The following is a 14,728-nucleotide window of genomic DNA, read 5'->3' on the forward strand; positions in this document are numbered from 1 at the left end:
AGAACTATATGGAGTATTTCTTGAACTGTAAGAAATGACCAAGCATCACATAGGGATCCAGCTGGTGAGTTGTATAACTGGGTAGAATTTTGAAATGGTGTTCCTTGGGGCGGGAAAGGTATGTTCTCAGTGTGAGAAGAAAGTATATATGAATATTTAGATTATAACCTGAATATACCATCAAGAAACTATTCTCCATTTATTTCTCATTCACATCACCAAATCCAAATATTAGCTATATATACTGCTGTTCAAAAAATAGATATATCATTCCAGCTTGAACTGAGTCTGTATTTTTATACAAGCAAGAAATTAATACCTGTTTGATTTTAAAAGAAATGTACTGGCCATATTGCTTGCAATCTGAAACTATTTTACATAGGATATTTGCAAACCCCATTTCAACAATTCTAAGTTGAACTGGCATGAGAAGTATTTCCAAGTCTTACAACTATCATTTCTAATCCTCACGGTATCTTTTCAAGATATGTATTTGCAGGGCGCCTGGGTGGCTCAGTCGGTTGAGCGTCTGGCTCCTGGTTTCGGCTCAGGTCATGATTTGCCAGTTCATGGGATTGAGCCCCACATTGGACTCTGCACTGAAAGCATGGGGCCTGCTTGAGATCCTCTCTCTCTCTTTCTGTCTCTCCCCTGCTTGTACGTGCTCTCTCTCTCTCTCTAAATAAATAAATAAACATAGAAAATATTTTTTAAAGATACATATTTACTAGCCTCATTTTCCATGTGAAGAAATTGAGGCTCAAAAAAGTTAAAGGCCATATGCAAGGTCACACAGCTGATAATTGAGGCAAGATGTGAGTCTTTACGTATATTCCTGTTCTTTCCATTGAGCCCTATAGCTTTTGAGTATTTTCAAGTTTATTATGAGTTCATGCTAAGGCCATTTAATTCAAGGGATTCATTTTATAATCAAAATATTATAGAATATATACCACTGACTCTTCATCACATTTTTTAACCTTTAAAAATAAACCCACATTGGGGCGCCTGGGTGGCTCAGTCGATTGAGCGACCGACGTCGGCTCAGGTCATGATCTCACGGTTTGTGAGTTCGAGCCCCGCACCAGGCTCCGTGCTGACAGCTCAGAGCCTGCTTCTGATTCTGTGTCTCCCTCTCTCTCTGCCCCTCCCCCACTCATGCTCTGTCTCTCTCTGCCTCAGAAATAAACATAAAAAATTTTAAAAATAAAAAATAAACCCACATTTTGTTACCCTTAGACTTATGGTCCTTAGAGTCGGGAAAGAGTAGGCAGAGATGGAAGAAAAAGAAAAGTCAGTTATTTTTAGGCGGTTGATGATTTTCCCCCGAGTTACTTCCACAAGCTTCTTTAGGGTACCCATGTTTGTGTAAAGTGTCAGGTCCCCGAAGACCTTTTCTGGGCAGCTGTGGTTATGGCTGGCTTTATACTCCAAGGCTCTGTGCTTCCCTCTGAACCCCGACTGGTTTACAGAGATGAGGCTTCACCTTTCCCTCTTTGAACTCTACTTGCTGCTTGTTCCTGGATACTCACCTGAGTCAGGTAAGTGTGTACAACTGGTCAGTGATAATGACCGCTGGTTGGCTTCTTGTATTTCGTGAACCTCCACAATACTCAGCATGGGGGCTCTCCATAGTGAGCACTGGGACCCTTGGCATCTGCCATCAAACTCCTTAGCAGGGAAGGGGAGAAGTCTGAGTGAGAATAGAAATGGCTGAGCACCCTGGAGTTCTGACAGTGTGAAAATCTCCATCTTGATGGAGCTGCGCGGATTCTTTAGGAAGCCTCCTCCTTTCTGAGCTTGGTTTCTGCCCTACAGCCTGCACTTGGCACACAGGCTCCCTGAGAAATAGCTTCCTCTCCTTCCCTTTCTATTTCTTCCCTCCATTCAGTCCCCCGTTTATTTTCATTAAAGGATCTAAGTTTAAAATGCGAAGATTGTTAAAAGATAGTTTCTCCAGACAGTTGTTACCCCAAAACAGTCATTTTACTCTAGTTGGAAAGAATAGATTCCCTGGTTTCATAAGAGGATTTAAAACCTGCCCAGGCTTCTATCAACCTAACTGTGTACTAATCCATTCTACTTAGCAGTGTTTATTTAACTGAAGGATATGCCTCCCTGTATCATAAGAGGTCTAGATTATAAAGAGCCCTGAGCTCTGGAGAGGAAAAGGCTAAATAAAAAGTGTGTTGCCCAACCTCACACCCATTAGGATGGCTACTATCAAAAAATAGAAAACAACAAGTGTTGGGAATGACATGGGGAAACTAGAGCCCTTCTGCTCCGTTGGCGGGAATGTAAAATGGCACAGCCGTGATGGAAGGTTCGAAGGTTCCTCAAAAAATTGCAGATAGAATTACCATATGATCCAGCAGTCCTACTTCTGTGTATATGTCCAAAAGAATTGAAAGCGAGGACTTGAAGAGGGAATTGTACATGTGTGGTCATAGCAGCATTATTTATAATTATTTAAAGGGACAAATGTCCATCTATAAAGAAATGGATAAATAAAATATGGTCTATACATACAATGGAATATCCTTCGACCTCAAAAAGGAGGGAAATTACGATGCATGCTACAACATGGATGAACCTTGAGGACATAATGCTCAGTGAAATGAGCCAGACACAAAGGGCACATACTACATGATTCCATGTGTATGAGGTACCTAGAGAAGTCATATCCATTGAGACAGAAATTAGAATGGTTAGGTGCCATGAGCTGTGGGAAGGGGGGAATAGGGAGTTATCGTTTAACAGGTACAGAGTTGCAGTTTTGCACGATGAAATAGTTCTCGAGATTGGTTGCAGAGCACTGCGTGTATAGTTAATATGACTGCACTGGACCCTTAAACATTTAAGATGAAAATTTTTATGTTATGTGTATTTTACCACAAATAAATTGTTTTAAAACGTGGTATTGTTTTCAGCATTACATAGTGGTTTTTTGTTTTGTTTTGTTTTGTTTTTTGCAAATCGCTTGGTGTTTATATGACTAGCGACCAAACAGATACGGTCTGGAGTGAACCTGAAAACAGGTGGAGTTTTTATAAAGTTGCCAACATGTGTGAATCAGAACAAATATGCTGCCAATTCACATTCACCAAATGCTTTCAGATGTTATGAGTGCTTTGGAGGCAGAGGAAAAAAAGTGCAAAGCAAGTGCTCCCTGGCAGGTGGAGAGGCATTGACAATGAGCCCCCAGAGCCCCAACGGAGCTGAGAGAGTCAGCTGCACACTGGGGCGAGGGAAGAATAACCAAAGGGCTGTGGTCAGAGACACTTCCTGTAGCTGTGATGTCCTCTTCTAGCAAAAGGCTTGGAATGAATTTTTAGACATAATAAGCTGAGTAAAGTGCAGTTTGGGGGTCTTGAAGGAACCATCCAGGCTGCTCCATATTTTTCTCTTATTGGATATTTGAATCTCTCATTGCTTCTTTTTTTTTTTTTAATTTTTTTTTTCAACGTTTATTTATTTTTGGGACAGAGAGAGACAGAGCATGAACGGGGGAGGGGCAGAGAGAGAGGGAGACACAGAATCGGAAACAGGCTCCAGGCTCTGAGCCATCAGCCCAGAGCCTGACGCGGGGCTCGAACTCACGGACCGCGAGATCGTGACCTGGCTGAAGTCGGACGCTTAACCAACTGCGCCACCCAGGCGCCCCTCTCATTGCTTCTTAACTGGAGAGCTCTTGGGCTGAAAAAAAAAGTTACTTCTTGACTATATACATTTAATTATTGATCCATCCAAAAGGTGAAGTTCAAGATTCTTCTTGGCAACCTGTAGGGAACAAAAATAATTATCCGTTCCATATGATGCAAGATACTGTTTAGCGAAAGTGTTCTTGTGATGCCTTTGTTATGCTCTTATTCTGTGTTCTTATTTCCCGGACCGAGGGCACTAAAATCGTGGATGGTGTGGCCTAAGCCACAGCAATGTTTCTCTAAAATTCTAGAATGCACATGTGATATAGTTCCTTTCCATCCTGTCTTTCTCTTTTTCTTTTTCCAAAGCAGGAACTTTGCTATCCCTTAGTCTCTACTTCTCCTATATAACCATGGTCGCCTATGATAACTTTATGGTATAACTTAGTGTTTAGTGCTTTTAATTCAACTCAGTAAGCTTACACTTAATACTTGCTATACACTAGGCACATCCATCAAAGCAAGGTGGCAAAACACATACCCTTTTTTTTAAAATTTTTTAACATTTATTCATTTTTAAGAGTGAGAGAGACAGAGCATGAGGAGGGGGGGCGGGGCAGAGAGGGAGGGAGACACAGATTCCGAAGCAGGCTCCAGGCTTTGAGCTGTCAGCACAGAGCCCGATGCAGGACTTGAACCCACGGTCTGCGAGATCATGACCTGAGCTGAAGTCAGATGTCCAAGTGACTGAGCCACCCAGGCGCCCCCACGTATCCTTTTTTGAAGAAAGTAGAATCGAGCTGGGCAGAGACATAAGCACATAAGCTAACAATAATGCAATTACAGACCATGACTACAAATAGTTATTGTGGATACACTGGGAAGGACAAATTTATTCCAGTTAGAAATCATACATTTCCCAGAGGTTGGTTCCCTAGCTCCCAAGAGCTAGGCCTTGATGATATCAAGGCTATCCCACCAAAACAGAAAGGAATAGGAAAAAGAAGCCAAAATGAAGAGGGATGGAGATTGGTTTTGGAGTATTAATTCACATTTACTGTAGAGACCATCTGGGCCAAAAGAAAGAATCAAGAATTGATGCTTTCAGCAAAAACAACTACCATAAATTAGCATGAGGGTTCAGGGGATGGGCTATGGCGGTAATATAATTATGTATTCCTGGCCACTGGTATCCTGGGGGACCTCTGCAATAATTTAAGGTGGTTGAGCATACGTGGAAGGAATACATGGATATGTATAGATTATGAGATATGGTTGGGGTGGGGCTTGTCCTGGAGTTGTCCAGAGAGATATCTGTCTGAGAGTCTGTGAACCCTGCCTGGCCTGCTACCTTGGATTTGCATTGCCAAGGAGTGGACAACGCTTACCTGGCACATACACCTCAATCGTTGATTTGGCAATCCCCCCAAAAAAGTCACAACTACCTGGAAATAACCCTGGTAAAATAAGAAGTAGCAAGACCAAGGGGACCAAGATTTTACGATAACCCCCACATAGTCTAGTGCAGCTTGGGTTGATGGCGTCAGGGAGAAAGGAGAGGAGACCTGGCTGCTAACACGTGCAATACTTTGCTGGCATTTGGGGGTATTCTCCAGGCAGTGAATGAATAGGAAGTAGGAAGGGGAAGGTGGCATGCTGAACTCGAACCTTCTTGAAGGTTACTCTGGGAATGGTCATGCTGTGGAAGGGAGAGAAACTAGAGCCTGCCCTTTACGTTGTAATTGTGCGGGAAGAGAAGCTGAGGACCTGTTCTGTGGACAGGATGTTGGGAGTGAAATAGCAGAGCAAGACTGGCCAGATACCAAGGCAGGAGTGTGTAGCCCAAGGGGCTGATCTGTTTCCACTGGGAACTGACGATCACACAGGAAGCTGTCTCCAGCCGTACTCTGAAAACTAGAAGAGTTTGTGAGATCTTAAGCAGTTAGCATAAAATCACCAGGAAAATGTCCTTTCTTTGTCCACGTGCTTACACCCTCTGCCCACCCCCAATTCCATTAGGCTTTACAAGGAACTGGATTTTCAGACACTGTGAGCCATCTACCAAATGCACTCCCATCTGTTATTGATAGACCCGGCCTGGGGTCCAAGGATATTCCAAATACACAGAAGATCTGAGAAGCTTTATCTTTCTGCTTCTAAATAAGCAGTAAACAGGAATTCATTACTCCAAAGTTGTGTCATCATATACTTCTCTGGCAAAGAGACATTTCTATGGAGAGAGAGATAAAAGATAGTCATTTTTACGTACTTTAATGACTGAGAAACAATACAGATACTTTTATTCAACCAGTTTGAACTAGGGCTACTGCAAGGGCACTAGCAGTTGTGTGGGAATCATCAAGACAGGAGGAAGCTTATAAATATCCAATGATGCTCCCATAACAAAAAATAGGGTGCTCTTCTCACTGTGCCCAGTTTCTCTCTCTTCCCAGCCCAGTCCCACAGCCTGGCCATTATACAGGACTCCTCTTTTCTCTCATTTACTCGTCTCCCCTTTTTGGACTATCTTGACATGCCACATTCTTCTTCCTGACTACCCTTCCCAGACAGAAACAGCCACAGACAGGAAAGGTTTCTGTCACATCTTGCTCTCCCAAAGGAGCATGTCACGTTACATCACTGCGGTTAGATCACGAGTCACTTCCTGGAGGCAAGGCCCTCCGGTTTCACTTTTCTTTGTATCATCAGTACTACGAAGCAATTCCGGATTATGTGAGGTTCCCAATAAAAAGCTAGTAAGCAAGTCAAATAACAGTTGGATGTTGCACAGCCTCCTAGAATTTTAGCACCAGACAGGATGTGAAACTTGAAGTACAAACTTCCCATCTTGTATAGGAATTTTTTCTATAGGAGCTAGCCTACTTAAATAAAAAAAAAAAATTCTTTCTTTCTTGCAAGAAAAGAGAACTCTTAGGTCTTAATGATATTTCCATAGCTCTGTTAGAAAAAGTTCCTTACAAGTACAACAGTCAGTCATTCTGTAGCTTGTATCCATGTCTGTTAGTCCGTACTCATTGTACAAAACGTGAGACTGATTCTCAGTATTCTTATAAAATGTGCAAAATCAGTTTGGAATAAACTATGATATCAACAGTAAGGTGTGGGGTCTCGATGTGATACCAAGTCTTTTAGGAGGCACGTGGTTCAGTTTACAGACAGCTGCAGAAATCCCTACAGACTTTCTGATGGGGCAAGACAGGTATTTGGAAACTGATGATCGAGGAGGTCATTTCTAGCATGTGTGCTAGCTGTGGGACAAGAAGACAAGAGACTTGGGGGCTGAAACCTACCGCTTCGTTAAAAGAGAGACTTTCAGCTAACAATTGATTCTAAATCTAAACACTTTCAGTTCTGTGCACTGTATACAAGAAATTGACGTTTTAATCTGGGACTGCAAAAACAATTTCCCAGTGTTCTACAACTCTAAGAGGGACATAAGTTTTGTTAGCAGGAAATTTTCTTTCTAATGCTAACTATAAAAAAAATCTGCCTAGACTTGGGAAGAAAAGACCTATAGGAAGAGCAAGTTCTAGTTAACTTATTTTTTTCTGATAAAATTGAAGAAAGTTTAGTTTCTATTTAGCTTTCTTTAAAATCTATGTCGAATAATTCACTAATACGGCACTAGCCTCGTAAGAGAAAACAGTAATAGCCCTGAGAGGTTTTCCAAGTGGTTTTACGAGTGATGGGCATGCAGTCATTGAAGAGCTTATAACTGAATGAAGAATGTAACTTAAAAATTAAAGGAAGTTCACATATGAAAGATACAAACAGTAGAAAGACATGAGACTCACTTTTTGTGTTTTTTTAATGGTTATTTATTTATTTTGAGAGGGAGAGCTCACGTGAGCAGAGGGAGGGGCAGAGAGCAAGAGAGGGAGAGAGAATCCCAAGCAGGCTCCATGCTGTCAGCACAGAGCCCAACAGCGGGGCTTGATCTCATGAACCATGAGATCATGACTTGAGCCAAAATCAAAAGTCAGACATTTAACCGACAGAGCCGCCCAGGCACCGAGAGAGATACGAGACTCATTTCATGTAAAAGTTTTATTCACTTTGTAAAATCCTTTCTTAGAAAAAGTCCATATAAAGTGAATTTCTAAATGAATCATGTCTATATAATTTCTCAATATCTAATCAGATTCATTCTGTTATATAGTAGAAATAACATAAAATCATTTCAAAATTTAATAAGCCTCATAAAGTTATATTTCAAAATAAAGAATTAATTATAAGGCTTTAAGATAAATTGCCCATAAATAAAATTTGACAGAAACATATCTTCCAGAAACTCTAGTATATAATAATCTGGCTTTTATGACTGAATCACAGAACTGAGTCCAGTTTCAATATTTGCCCAATAACATCAGCATTAGCTAAAGAGCTAATGCTAAATCCTGCTAAAAACAAAATAAGTGCTCATTTAGCTGAACTTAGTAACATGTTACCACATACTTGACATTTCAGTAATGTGGGGATTTAATAGGGCTCAATGGCAATTAAAATGTAAATTTCTAGGGGCACCTGGGTGGCTCAGTCAGCTGAGCATCCGACTTCGACTCAGGTCATGATCTTGTGCTTCGTGAGGTCAAGCCCCACACTGGGCTCACCGCTGTCAACCTGTCAATGCAGAGTCCTCCTCAGATCTTCTGTCCCCCTCTGTCGCGTCCCCACTTGCACTCTCCCAAAAATAAATGATATTTTTAAAATGTAAATTTTTAAAAGGAGCAAGGACTTAGATTAATGGTATTAATATTACATAGTATTGGATTAGATAGTATTAGATTTTTCAACCAGTATCAAAACAATATTGGCATCGATTTTGCACACATGCACACATACTAACACACACACTCATATATATATGTGTGTGTGTGTGTATATATATATATATGATTTCAGGATGTATATTTTATATGTATATTATGTACATGCATACATATGTCATTTAAAGATGTAGTTGTATAGGGGGACCTGGGTGGTTCAGTTGGTTAAGTGTCCGACTTCATCTCAGGTCATGATCTCACAGTCCGTGGGTTCAAGACCCACGTCAGGCTCTGTGCTAACAGCCCAGAGCCTGGAGCTTGCTTTGGATTCTGTGTCTCCCTCTCTTTCTGCCCCTCCCCTGCTCCTGGTCTGTCTCTCTCTCAAAAAACAAAACAAAACAAAACAAAACATTAAAAAAATTGAAACTAACAAAGATGTAGTTGTATATATAAGAGTAATGAAATATCTAGAGTAGGATGGATTAACCTAGGACTAGCTCATGAGTATATTAAAAACAAGATTTTTTTTTAAATTTTTCGTAATGTTTATTTATTCTTGAGAGAGAGAGAGACAGAGCTCGAGCAGGGGAAGGGCGGAGAGAGAGGGAGACACAGAATCTGAAGCAGGCTCCAGGCTCTGAGCTGTCAGCACAGAGCTTGACGCGGGGCTGGAACCCACGAACCGCGAGATCATGACCTGAGCCAAAGTCATACTCTCAACCGACTGAGCCACCCCAGCGCCCCCAAAAACCTGCTTTTATTTTATGTTAGGGACATATAGTTTATTGTATTTTTCTGATATTTTTCTTTGTTTTTAAACAGGTTGTTTGGTATCAAATCAGTCATTCAAACGGACTGTTCCAGCACGTGGAAGATCGTAGCAAACCCAGACCTGTCATGGTATCACCATGCCAACCCCATAGTCCTGCTGGTGATGTACTATACGCTGGCAACTCTGATCCGCATCTGGCTGCAGGAACCCCTTGTAAGGATAAAAGGGTTTTGGTGATCTGATATGCCAAGGAACCTGGAAACTCCAGGAGAAGTGGTTCATTCCTACTAGCTACTGAGCGGTCAATGCTATATTCCAAAACAACTGGAGTGTTCTAGTTCTGGTGCCTTATTTCAGCACAGAGCACTATGCAAATGCAAGTGCTCTCATAACAAAGCCTGGTCTCTTCAATACATCACCACGTGCTACTGAGAATGGTCACTGGTGAGGAGATGGAAGACATTTGCATTGAGCACTTAATGCCATACGATGGGCTGTCCATAGACAGTATCTCACTGAATTCACTGCATAACTCTGAAATAATTAGAATAGTATCATACCCATCTTGGAGATGAGGAGAACGAGGTTAGAGAGGTCCATTGGTCTGAGCGGTAGAAATCAGATTCAAACTCATGTTTGACAGCAAAGCGAGAGCTTCAGTGACTACACAGCCTGTTATCATGGTGACTGGAGTTTCAGAAACTTCTCTGACCTCTAACGTCTGAGAATGGGATAGGGACACCCCAGCTCTCAGCAGGGCCTGTAGCCTTCTGAGTACCCCCACTGTGAGGCATGGGCACTTGGGGGTCTCCTTCAGGCACGACAGAGGAATGATTTATTCCTGTGAGGTATTAACAAGGGCAAGGCACTTTTGAGGGCAGGACCAGAGAGTCTGGGTAGCTTCTTTCTTTTCCTTTTTTGGTGACAGAAAACTTCAGCCTCTTTCATTTTTCCCCATAATTGGCTATAAGAAGCTCAGTTGTAAGGGAGCTTGTTGGCACATGAGGGAGGAAAGTAGTGTAGACAACAATGGTCACACCTCTCATCCAGCACCTTCTGGGGGGTGGGGGGAGCTCACTGACTGGAAGCCCATCTGCGTGAAGTCACGCCTCCTCTCCTGTCACTTCTAGGTTAGGGCCTTTTCTGTGTTCACACCCACAAGACTGTATCTACACATCCATTCAGTTCATCTGACAGGCAGACAGCAAATATTTATTGAAAGCCAACGCTCTCAGACATGAAGCTGGGGGCCAGGCATAGAGCATCGCCCTAGGCAAGGTGCCCCGGGGGAACTGGACGTTCCAGAAGAGAAAAAGCAGTCCAAACAAGTAAGTGGGATCCAAGTCACATAGCACAGTGGAACTGGGTGAGACGTGTGCCTCATCTGTCCCCAGCAGAACTGCTACCTGCAGAAATGGGGCGCTGTCCTGTGCCCCACTGGTGATCCATTGTCCCCACTGGGCAGGCAGACCCAAGGGCCACAGAGGCAGCCTTGTTCACAGGATTCTCATATGGTGTCTTTCTTTGGGCCATCGATAGCAGCTTCATGTAACAAAATGTTTTCTGGGGTCATAAGGAATCTCCATCATTTTATGGTCACAGTCTCCTCCAGTTCTCTCCTCAAAGTTTGAGTGTGCCAGTAAAATGCTCTCAAGTGAAGTCATTGTGTTCATTTCGTCCACAAACACACAGAAGGTAAAGGGTGTGCACATTGCACAAATGAAAGTGGATACAAAAGAAATTAAAATATGTTACGGGGATGGTCTCTGAACAGTGTCCTATGAGGGATGGAAATTAAGGCATTCAAGTTAATAAGAGTCACAGGTGTCCTTCACTTTCTCTGGGGGGTATCTCAGCACCCCCAGCATGCCAGGAGCATGGGACCCTGTTGTCATGCTTCCATAGTGGGTGAAGGCCGCATTATAGTCCCATAGGCCCAAGAGACATTTGGCTTCCTCAGCCTTGGGCCATCTGGGGATGAAGGAAGGTAGAGTTAATAGCAAGATTACAGACCACAGTGTCTAGAAGGGTGTGTGGAGAACAGGGCCTAATTCATACCAGTGTCAACATTTCAAGGGGCCTATATTTTAAATGTGCTGGGACACAGCACTTTGTCATTGAGGCACTGATGGGAGACAGGTGGCTGGTTATATCATAGTTCCAGATGACCTGGCACCCTTCATGAAAAATGTCAGCTATCAAACGTGAGTCCTGAGGTAAAAGTCTATGATGCATGTTTGAGAGAGAGACAGAGAGAGAGACAGAGACAGAAACAGGTGTCGAGAGTTAAATAATATATGGGCTCCCACCAGGGCATTTGGGTGCTCCCCATGGCTACTCTACCCTGGCACACTAGAACCAGGAAATTGGGCCCTAAGGCTAAGTTCCCTCCCTGCCCTCCAGTGTCAACGGTGTGTTAAAGCCCTTTTTTGGAGCACTTTTGTTCAGAAACCATACAAAAGCACCCAGTGTATTCCGCCCCTTACACTCTCTCCATCATCATCATCTCTTCTAAACCAATTGCCTAATTTAGGCCAGCGTCCCATAAGGCAAGGTGACAGTTTTGTGCATTAGATATGTTCTTCCTTACTCATGTGTATAAGCTCTAGATGATTCCACCTTTAATAAATTTCTTCTTAATTAAAGATTGTCCATGGCTGGGTTACACAGTTAATTGAGCACTTTTTTGGAAGTTCTTCCTTTAAGAACCTGTACATAGCTGCCTTCTACTACAGTTTGGAATACACAGCGAGAAGCTGTGGCTATTTAACATTGAAGCATATCTCTGTGATTTACGGGGCCTAGGAGGGATCAGGAACATTTAACATTGATGTGCTTAGCATTTACAGGGTGGTATTGGTGTCATGCCCAAAGCGTCTTGATAAAACTCCACATATTGTATACATTAATTGAAAAACTGGAGCAAAGACGAAAAGCTCTCTCTGGGTCACCCAAGCCACAGAGGGAACTGCTCCAGGAAGCAGAGCTGGCCCTGTGGGTTATTCTGTGTCTTAGGTGCAGGATGACAGGACCAAAGAAGAGGACAGAGCCCTGGCTTGTAGCCCCATCCAAATAACAGCTGAGAGGAGGCGAAGCCTGTGGTATGCCACACAGTACCCAACGGATGAGAGAAAAGTAAGCCACAAGAAATCAGTTTCCGTTTTCCTAACTAATTTTGCTACTTTTGTGTTAACGTTGCTGAACATGAGCCACGTATCATGTGCAAAGTCAGATTGCTCATGGTTTATAGAAATAGTTTGATTTTGATGTCTCGAGAGCAGAGCGCTCTATTCAGAGAGGAGAACCCAGTGCTTCTGAAGGAAATACATGGTTCCATAATACCCCATGAGAACACCATTTTATATTGCAGCACTTTCTACTGAAGTCTCTTAATCCTAAAAAGAAAGATTGTTCTTAATTTAAAAAAAAAAAAAACTTTGTATTTTAAACTAACAAAATATAACAAAGCAATCCAACCGGCAGGGAAAGTCTTAGTGTTGAAATACATTGCAGAAAATGATTTCACTCTACCGGGTAGCCGGCCCCAATAATAACTCAAGTAACCACTTAGAGAAGAACAAAACAGTTGATACGAATATGATTAAGTATCTCCTACCACTCTGAGGCAACAGTATGGGTTGATGAGGAAAAGTGAGTCACAGTGGGTAATTCATGTAACCTTTTGATTATTTATTGACCATTTTGAACTCAACTCAGCACCATATTGACTTGTTAAAAATTGCCCATTTGTAATGTGGTAATGACAAACACAAAGCATTTACTTCCTGGCATGTTAGAGAATTGAGGAGTAGATTCTCTGACGTATTTGGTGGCAGGCTAGTTTCCCTAAGGCACATGGTCTTTCTTATTCTAAGCATGGCTGTCATGTCATGTCATGTCATATCAAGAGAGAGGGCTACACAATGAATGGGCTGCTTAAGACAGCAGACAGTTGTGCGGAGTACATGTGGTTCCCTTAGATGTGTGAGGATTTCCAGGGACCTTTCTCTCTCTCTCATCACGTCATGTATCTGGTTATCTTTCCCCTTTTCCTAAGGACAGACAGCGATAGAGGATGGCTCAGGAGTTTTTCAAATTGAGGTCTGTGGACCGCCGGGGATTCCTGAGACCCTCACAGGGATCCACAGGTTCAAAACTACTTTTGAAATAATATTTAAAATATGTGCCTTTTCCCCCTGTGCTGACCTTTGTTCTGGTGACACAAAAACACAGACCGAGGCCGTGGCACGAAACCCTACAGCTGCGGTCCTGCCCTTCCCCACCAGGCACTCACAGAAATCAGAGCAGGAAGGCCAATTTCATTTAAGGATATCCTTGATGAGATAAAATTAATTAAAAAAGAAAAGAATATCCTTGATGAACCCGAAATAGTTACCGTTTTTTTTTTAAATCTCCACATCAGAGCTCACATCTGTTTAATATCCCATGTGGTAAAAAGGTAAGTCGCCACAAAGTACCACCTGCAAACGTGTGATGAGCATCTTGACGAAAAGCACTTGGCTGGTTGTAGGAAGCGTGAACTGAACTACCTGTTGCCCACCGCACACCAGATTCACTTGACAGAGCTGCTAGGAGACAAATTATGGTGATTCAGGGATGGGTATTTGGCAGATAGTTACTAGAAAAGAAGAGAAGTGAGCCTGTCACTTCAAGGCACGCAACAGACAGCACTTATTGCCAATGGTAACACTTGAACTTATGAGTGAAGATTACAATATTAGAAAACTTGCATCCACTCTTCGGAGTAGGAAAACTTCCCAATACTGAGCACCTCTCTGATGAGATCAGTGGTGATATTAACACGTGTGTGTTTTAAATATTGTGTAACGAAATGTGTCAGTATTTGGGAGACTGTATAAGTCACTGGAGCAAATCACCAACACGTGAAATGCGTCATTGGACTTTAAGGTAACAGAGTGTAAAAAGTTCACTGATAGACTTTCAGATTCCATGTTGCAACTAATCTTCTGGTTACTACCACTTGTTGAGTTTGGTGTAGTATTAAAAAGAAAACAAACCAAAAAAAACTGCCCACAATTGCCTGGCTACACTTTTGAAATACTCTTTCCTTTTCCAACTGCATAGCTCGCTGAAGCCAAATTTTCCCCATATACTTCAGCCAGAATAACACCTCATGGCAGATTGAGCACACGAACAGATATGAGAATCCAGCTGTCTTCATTTATGCCAGATATTAAAAAGATACGCAAAAGTATAAAATAATACCACTTTTTTTGCTGTTTGGTTTTTTTAAATACAACTGTTTGAACAAAATGATTTTTATTAGCATGTTAAATTTTAAGAAAAATTGAACAAACTAACAAATATTTTTAGAAGCCTCAATTTTAATTTCTAGCATAGTAGATATTGATGGATAGGAGCCATATTATTAAAACTCTTTGGGACTCTCTGTGATGTTTATAATTATAAATGAGTCCTGATCCAAAATGGTCAGAGAATCACGCAGAACACAGAACAGCAAACGCTTATTATTTGAGGAGGGT

At 42.0% G+C, this 14,728-nt stretch overlaps 1 protein-coding gene across 1 annotated transcript in view; it reads left to right on the plus strand.

The window, feature by feature from the left end:
• The window catches only part of PIEZO2 (piezo type mechanosensitive ion channel component 2), a 487,982-nt gene that overhangs the window by 325,582 nt on the left and 147,672 nt on the right, over nt 1-14,728 (plus strand). The window contains 2 exon segments of the mRNA XM_043558273.1: nt 9,254-9,416; nt 12,219-12,338. Of these exon segments, the coding sequence (XP_043414208.1) occupies nt 9,254-9,416; nt 12,219-12,338 (283 nt within the window).

The sequence above is a fragment of the Prionailurus bengalensis genome, chromosome D3 (assembly GCF_016509475.1).
Source record: "Prionailurus bengalensis isolate Pbe53 chromosome D3, Fcat_Pben_1.1_paternal_pri, whole genome shotgun sequence".
Taxonomy (NCBI): Eukaryota; Metazoa; Chordata; class Mammalia; order Carnivora; family Felidae; genus Prionailurus; species Prionailurus bengalensis.